At 51.7% G+C, this 7,971-nt stretch overlaps 1 protein-coding gene across 1 annotated transcript; it reads left to right on the top strand.

Moving 5' to 3' along the window:
• Positions 1–628: 628 nt before the first annotated feature.
• Positions 629–6,707, top strand: LOC116780295 (zinc finger protein 260-like). Its single transcript, XM_032675031.1, has 2 exons — positions 629–958; positions 2,943–6,707. The coding sequence occupies exon 2, from the start codon at positions 3,291–3,293 to the stop codon at positions 5,154–5,156; it is 1,866 nt and encodes a 621-aa protein (XP_032530922.1). The 5' UTR covers positions 629–958; positions 2,943–3,290; the 3' UTR covers positions 5,157–6,707.
• Positions 6,708–7,971: the final 1,264 nt, after the last annotated feature.

Below are 7,971 nucleotides of genomic sequence, written 5' to 3'. Positions count from 1 at the left end.
AAAACCCTCACAGGGAGGCATCCTGGGCTAGAGCTTCCTGCTGATCCTTCAAGCCTCATTGTGCAGTGCAGATTCAGGAAGGTTTGGGTGCTTCCCATGAGGTCCTGCTGAGGCTCAGCCTCTCCCAGGCCGTGCTCAATCCTCTGCTAAATCTACTGCACGTGCTTCAGCATCCCCCCCTGTCAAATCCACTCACTCCTTCTGTGCTGTCACTGAGCATTAAAGGGATCCTTTGCTGGTAAATGGGCACAAACCTCGATGGCTGCCACCCCTCCAAGGGGAATTGCAAGCTGCTACAGACACAGAAATACTCCCTGGATTGCGTCTTTCCTCTCCTGACACTTCCTGGAGCAAATCCCAGACAATCAGCCCGGGAGGGAAGAAGGATGCTTGCAGTGCCTCAGGATGTTTTCCTTCCCACAACAACAACAAAAAAAGGAACACTCTCAGCTGGGGCAAGACAGAAATGTCCGGATGCTGACACAGAGCTGAGACAAGAGGGAAATGTCCCGATGCTGACCCAGTGGCCAGAGCAGGGAAGGCGGGATGGGGACCAGCGATGCAGAGGGGGAACTACAATTCCCAGAAGGCAGCGCAAGCCGGGGACCCTTCCAGCTTCCCACCAACACAACGGTGCAGTAGAAAGACTCATCAGGGAGAAATTCCCCTCCGCTCCCTCCCAGCGCTCCCGCCAACACCTTGGCGGTGGCGTGGAAATCCCTCCTGGCTTTCCGAGCTGAGAGCATCTTCCCTGTCCCCCCCTGCTCCGCCAGCCTTTGCTCTCTGGCTTTGTTTGGCTTCACCCTTCCTCCGGTAGCTCTCTCTGCTCTGGCCACAGACTTACTTTAGGTCAGCCCGGCTCTGGCCGCGACACAGCTTCCAGTCCGGTCACACGGTTGTGCCGCCGAGGATGCCCCGGAGGAGGGAGATGCCCGCCCGAACCTGAGGCACCGCTCAGGTAAGAGGCGTTCGTTCGTCCCTGTAGCCCAAAGGAAAGACGAAGCAACTCCCTGGCATCTGATTCTGCCCTCGATTCAAACCCTGAGCCCCGGGGCTTGCGGAGCGGGAAGTAAAGGGAGGATTTGGATCCGTAGGATCTGCAGACTTGGGGGGGGGGGGGGGGGGGGGGGGGGGGGAAAGCGAAAGGGAGAAAGTAGGCAGGAGATTCTTCTTTTATCCTTTTTTAAGGATTTGTTGGGTTTTGACAAAAATCCGGGCAACTGAAACGCTGCTGGTGGTGAGAGGTGCCTGCAAGGGACGGGCGAGAGCATCCATGGCGAGGGGAGAGGCCGTGGACACCGCAATGAGCCACCGGCATCTGCGGCCGACCGTGTCCCCCCGGCGTCACCCACACCCCCTGGGAAGGTCCTTGGTGCCAGGAGGCTCAATCCACTACCCGCTCAGGGGGTTAGTGACCTTCCTTAATAAAAAATACAATGCTGAACTTTTCTGAGTCCTCTTTCCAGCCTGGCTGCTGCTGAGGCTTTGTCTGCGTTAAAATAAAACCTGTTGTAGTGTCACACAGCTGCTCCCCCCTCTATGGAGAAGTCTTGGCCCGTCCCCTCCAGAAACGAATGCTAAACCCAGTTCCTGCTCCTGCTCCAAATGGGTGTGTTTTGTCTCTCCTGGTTCGATATAACTTTCCAGGTAGTTGATTTTTTTGTATTATTATTGTTATTATCATCATCATCATCACCATCATCATCATTATGATTATTATCATCATTGATTTTGTTTTCCTGTGGTTCCTCTGTACCATCATGGAGAACTCAACTCGGACAGACAGCAGCACCACTGTGTTTTGGTCTTGGCTGTTACCAGCAACAGTGGGAATCCAGATGGATCAGCTGGAAGGGAAACGTGACTAAATCTGAAATAATTTTCCCCATTATAACTGAACTCTTCATTTACCACTCTGACCCCTCTCTTCTGAGGACCACGTAGCTACAAACTCTGCACCACAGTTGTGCCTGGATGTTTATACTCCACATGTCCCACCACTTGTCCCCTGACCTGTGGCATCCCCCCTCCCCACCCCTGCACTTCAGTGACAAGCTCCCCAGCGACTCATCTTCTCAGCCACAGCATCCCAGACCTCCAGGGATGAGGTGACATTGGCAGCATGTTTCCTTGCTGGCCTCCTGCCCCATAACTGGAGATTTTGGCAGCCTCACCTTCAGCCATCAGTACCATCAGTGAAATCCTGCCCAGCCACACGTGCTCTTGTTGACAGGCATCTCCAGCACCGCTGCCTTCCTCCCCTCAGCCTTTCTGGCTCCTCTCCCTGCTGCAATTCACACTCCTGATAGGAGATGTTGCTCACATCTCTCTTGGCCCTGATGTATTTATTTTTTCTAATGGAAATACTTAGGATCAAGACCCTTCTGCCAGTTGAACCCTCTTGAGGAGGACAAAGGCCTTTTAGCTTTCTGTGTCTCCCTTCACCAGCTGCCCACTCAGGACACCACTGACTTGTCCTCCCCTGTGCATGGAGATCTGCCAGCCCAAAGCAGGACACCCCAGTTTTGTAAGTGATGCCACGTTTGGGTTTTCTTCTAAGTTCAAGGGATTTAAGTTGCTGCAGAGTCACTCCCCAAAAATAAGTCTAATTGAAATGCAAAGTGCATTACTTAATTAACTTACTAACTTACATTTCTCCTTGGTCAAAGGACAGAGGGCTGTTCAAAGAGTAAATCACTAGTGCAGCAATGGAAGAGCCAAAACCTCTGTGTCACTGCAGCAGTCAGTGCATCACAGATGCCCCACTGCCAGGGGAAATCATCCTGTTCCTGCCCTCTCTGCTCGTGTCCAGCCTGTGGCTTCACAGATCTCAGGTTCAGCCTTTCCTGCAGCCACCAAGGTGTCACCCGTTGTGTTGACACAGTGAACACAGGAGGTGGGGAAGAAATAATAACCTAATTATTTCCCCTTTATTTTTTCAGTCTGGCAATTCGAGTCTCCAGGAATACCAGAGAAGCCTTTCCAGGAATGCCAGAGAAGCCTGTCCAGATGGACAGGAGGCAGGAGATGGAGTTACAAACATTGAATCTACAAGGATGAGGAATGAGGAAGACCACACAGTCCGTATTGGCCCAGAGCTGGCATACAGCATGGCATACACCTGTTTCCTACAGGGAATAAAGTGCATCCATTCAAGTACACTTTGATGTGTGTGTCCTGATGGTTTTTGTATCCCCACTGACAGTCCATCCCCATGACTCTGTGGCTCTGTTGTACCCATCAGCTGCTTAGCAGCCCCACGGGGTGCAGCGTTCTGGGGCACTGCTGCCATGAAGGACGTCTTTAAGCACAGGGTGCCAAAGAGCCACCTGTGTCAGGAGTGTGGGAAATCCTTTAGCAAGAAGGGAAACCTGAAGAGACACCAGCGGATCCACACGGCCAAGGAGCCGTTCACCTGCGGGGAGTGTGGGAGGCGCTTCAGCACCCGGGGCCACCTCACCACCCACCAGAGCATCCACACGGGAGAGAGACCATTCTGCTGTGGGGAGTGTGGGCGCTGCTTCCACCTGGAGATGTGCCTGGCTGCCCACCAGAGGACACATGCCAAGGGGGGCCCCTTCCCCTGCGCCCGCTGCGGGAAGAGCCTGAGCACCAGGATCTACTTCAGCATCCACATGCGCACCCACAGGGAGAGGAGGCCGTTCGCCTGCACGGAGTGTGGGAAGAGCTTTGTGAAGAAGGGCACCCTCACCACCCACAGGGAGACCCACAAGAGGGAGAAGCCCTTCAAATGCCCTGAGTGCAGCAGGTGCTTTGGGCAAAGGGCCACGCTGGTGGCTCACCAGAAGATCCACCTCCGAGGGGGACCGTTCATCTGCACGGAGTGTGGGAAGAGCTTGAGCACCAAGAGGTATTTCAATGTCCACCAGAGGAATCACGCTAAGCAAAAGGGGCACATCAACAGTGTGTCTCTCCGGGTCATCCAGGTTAAAGAGGAGTCTGAGTTTGCCCTCAGGTCAGAGGAAAGTGTGTTGGAGAATATGGCTCGTGAAGGAGATGTAGCCCAGGGGTGTAGCATACCTAGAAACCCATCTAATCCAAAAAACCCTCCTTGGAAAATCCAGGTGAAGGAGGAACCAGAGCCACCCACTGATGACACAGCAAGCACTACTGCAGTAGCCTGCCAGAAACTGTACATCAAGGAAGAGCCACCAGAAAACCTGGACTATGGAAAGCTCTGTGATCCAAAGATCCCATTGCTGGCTTTACAGGGGAGACAGCCTAAAAAGGAAGAAGATGCTGATGGGCAGCACGAACAGAAAGTCACTATAACCAGTAACTATGTGCTCCATGTGAAGGAAGAACCAGAGGAAAGCATTGACTTTGGGATGCATTATGGACAGAAGCCAAACCTCAGTGCTATCCAAAGGATCCAGATTAAAGAGGAACCTGGTGTGGAGGCCAACCACCAGGAGAGCCCAAAGAGGCAGCAGAAGAAATGCTGCCAGTCCACCAAAGAGGGGACGCTGGAGAACCGGGAGAAATCCACGTCCAAGAGAGATCCCTCAGCAAAAGGAGCTCCCAAGGGTGAGCGGATGTTTCCCTGCCCCGAGTGCGGGAAGAGTTTCAACCAGAAGTCGAACCTGACCAGGCACAGGAAGATCCACACGAGCGAGGGGCCCTACAAGTGCGGGGAGTGCGGGGAGAGCTTCCGCATGAGCCGCAAGCTGGTCCGGCACCAGCGCGCCCACGTGAGCGAGCCCTTCAAGTGCCCCGAGTGCGGGAAGAGCTTCACCCAGCGCTCCAACCTGGTCCGGCACCAGAGGATCCACACCAAGGAGGAGCCCTACCAGTGCCCAGAGTGCGAGAAGACCTTCAACCAGAAGGCCAACCTCTTCCGCCACCAGTCGATCCACGTCCGCATGGGGCCTTGCAAGTGCACCAAGTGCGGGAAGTGCTTCCCGCATAAACGCCTCCTGATCAAACACCAGCTGCTCCACTCCCGAGGGGGAGCCTACAAGTGTGGGGTCTGTGGGAAGCGGTACCGGCTGAAGAAGTACCTGAGGAGGCACCAGAAGATCCACGCGCGGGAAGGAACTGCTCCCTGCTCAGATCTTGGGGAGACCGCAGAGACTGTACCCCACCACGCTGAACAGAGGGCACTGGCCCCCATGAAGAGTGAAGAGGAGAGCTGAGCAGTGGGATGCCTGCTCCTGTGGGAAGGCCCTTTGGGAAAGGGGAGAGATGGAGACAAACTGCTCGCCTTATGTGTGAGGGTGGGCGGGTCAACCTGAAGGTTCAGCGGGGTCAAGGGGCAGAGGAGAGCTGGAAAAGAGTAGTCTGGCACTTTTCTGAGCACAACCCTCAGGGTATCACTTGTTCACAGCTGTGGGATAGGGCTGGAGACCCAAGCACTTGGAGGTGGAGGGATAAGAGCTTGGCATCCTTTGTCATGGTGTGCGTGTGCTGCTAAAGTTGTGGATGCCGAAATTATCTTGTGTGGACAATATGTAGCCAGGAGGACCAGGCAGGATTTCTTTTTGTTAGGTTACTGTGTTTCTGAGAAAAATGGAGAGAACCTCACCCATCTAGTCAAGTGTTTAAAGCAAGAGCCAAGTCTCCTATTCTCTCTTATGTATCTCTGATCCACACCTTGATTATCCTGGGCTGATGGACCCTTGTCCACTGGGAGAAGCTACTGCCAGCCAGACCAGGGTTCTAAGCCTCAAATCCCCCAAACCAGGCTCCCAGATTGGCTTAAGCCAAATCCTTGTATTGGGCATGATTTAGCAAGTTCAAACCAAGTAGCAGGAATAGTTGAAAACGTCTTCAGGCTTTATGGACTGGAGAATTGAAAATGATTTCCCTATTGGGATATATTCCCTTCCCAGTGCAAAGGAGACTGTGCAGCTACTCAAAATCATGGATAGTTCAGTAGTTGTTATCACTCACTGCTGATGGTTTGTTTGAGTGTTCCCTGGTCAGATGATTCTTTGTGTCTTGAAAGCCCCTGGTGAAGTGGAGTTGTGATGGAATCCAAAATTCCCTGAGCCATTCCCCCAGATTTCTCTGCAGCACTTCTATGTGGCCACCTGGCAATGCCAGGCAAAGACACATATTGGGGTTCCTCATGTTGCTGTAGTACACAGAGTCCAAGAAGTAAGCCTACCTCAGTCCCCTCACCTGTAAACTGTAGATAAACTGGTTCCTATGAAGTTTCCCCTCAAATCCCTCTGATCTGGTGGAGATTCTTTTTTGGGACAGAAAAGGCTGACATATGGGGGAAAACAACAAGTTTAGGACGTTCCAGGGGAGACTTGAGGAACACCCTTGTTAGAAAAATGGATCTGGGCCATATGCTGGGTAGAAATCTCTCTGCAGGGCTGGGAAACCATGTTTTTGGGAACAATAAGGCTGAGCCAAACTAGCCAAACAAAACAGCCTCTTTTTGGCTTGAGGAGGGATAGGGATACAGTAGAGAATGACAGTGAGAGGAAATGCTCACCAGATGGATGGCATTTATTTCCTTTTCATTAGCTGAGCACAGTCAGACTGTAGAGACTTTTACCAGAAAGAAGAACTGGTGTGAGAGGTTTGCCAGTTGAATTATTGTTTCCATGCAATAAGTCAGTGCCAGTAGGTTTCCTGGACATCACCGGATCTTCCATCACTGTGGGTGTCCAAGCTTTTGGGGAAGATGAGGGCTGACAGTTTGTAATATCTTCTCAATAAACAGGTATTTAAAGAAAAAAAAAGGAACAAAGTGGGTGTCTTTTCTGGTGTTGATTTTTGGGGTTTTTTTATGAACTGTAAGTGTCAGAACAGCAGTACATTCTCCACACAGTGCAACAGGTGAGCAAAGCAAAGTCAGATGTGTACCAGTGGTAGCCAAGTGGGTTTTTCTGGGGATTATCACAGAATCACGGAATGGTTTGGGTTGGAAGAGACCATAAGGGTCATGTAGTTCCATCCCCACTGCCGTGGGCAGGGACACCAGGATTGAACAAAGCCAAGTCCTCACAGTAGCAAAACAGCCTTCAGCCTTTTCTCCCTACACCCAAGGGCTCCCAGATAATAACACCAAAATGCTTAAAATCTCAATAACTGCCTCATTTTTTACTGCATAGGTTTTATGCAGAAACCCACATGTGTCAGCACTCCCTGAGCATTCTCTGTCACCAAGTGCAAAGGATGCCCACACAGTCTGTTTTTGCCTTAAAGTCTGTACAGTAAATTCAGGATCTCAGTGGAGTTAAACCAAAGTGAATATTATGTTGATGAAGAGAGATCCAAGCTCTGATGACGTTTTTTAAAAAGAAATCTGGTCTTCTACCATGGGTCAGGTAAAGCTTGTCTGGAGACAACTGCTGTCCTATTTCTAGCTGTGCACATTGTTTCCATGGATTTCAGGAGGAATTTGGCTGAAGATCGCCTCGCTGACTCTTGACTGTCTGTGTGTATGATCTCAGTTCTGTCTCCAGCATTCAGCATGGCCTGTCTGGATGGAGATGGAGACAGGCTGTGGTGGGGAGCACTTGAACAAGAGAGCACATTTCATGCTTCCGTGGGACACGTGGAGCTAAATGGTGCTTCGTGTGTTCTGGTGTGGTGGGAATGAGAGGGTCCCTGGCTCCAGAGCAATTGAAGTGCCCTGGGATGTTTATTTGTCCTTTGAGAACATCAACAGTTCCCATGAGAACTTGTTGGAGAATCCCAGGCTGAAGGGAGCCCTGGTGTCCCCACAGATGGGGAACAAGGAAAGGAAAAACACCAGGGTGAAAACTGGGTGAGCAACAGGATACTCAGGATCACATACTTCTACACATGCTTTATCTGTTCACTTTTGACTTTCAGCCTTCATGGGGAATGAGTATTTACTTACTACCACCTCTTATCCCATCCAGAGGCAAAGGGATGCAGCCAGGTAGCACCACGTGGGGGCCAGGTTATCGAGCTGAACTGCTTGAAGCCAGGGCACACTTCACTCCTCTCCTTGTCCTCTCCTCTCCA

This window comes from Chiroxiphia lanceolata, chromosome 1 (assembly GCF_009829145.1).
Source record: "Chiroxiphia lanceolata isolate bChiLan1 chromosome 1, bChiLan1.pri, whole genome shotgun sequence".
NCBI classification, from domain to species: domain Eukaryota; kingdom Metazoa; phylum Chordata; class Aves; order Passeriformes; family Pipridae; genus Chiroxiphia; species Chiroxiphia lanceolata.
The sequence above is the reverse complement of the archived record's forward strand: the minus strand, read 5'-3'. Positions and strand labels throughout refer to the sequence as shown.

Coding starts and splice junctions, on each gene's coding strand:
- LOC116780295 (XM_032675031.1), top strand. CDS start 3,291: ATGAAGGACGTCTTTAAGCACAGGGTGCCAAAGAGCCACCTGTGTCAG.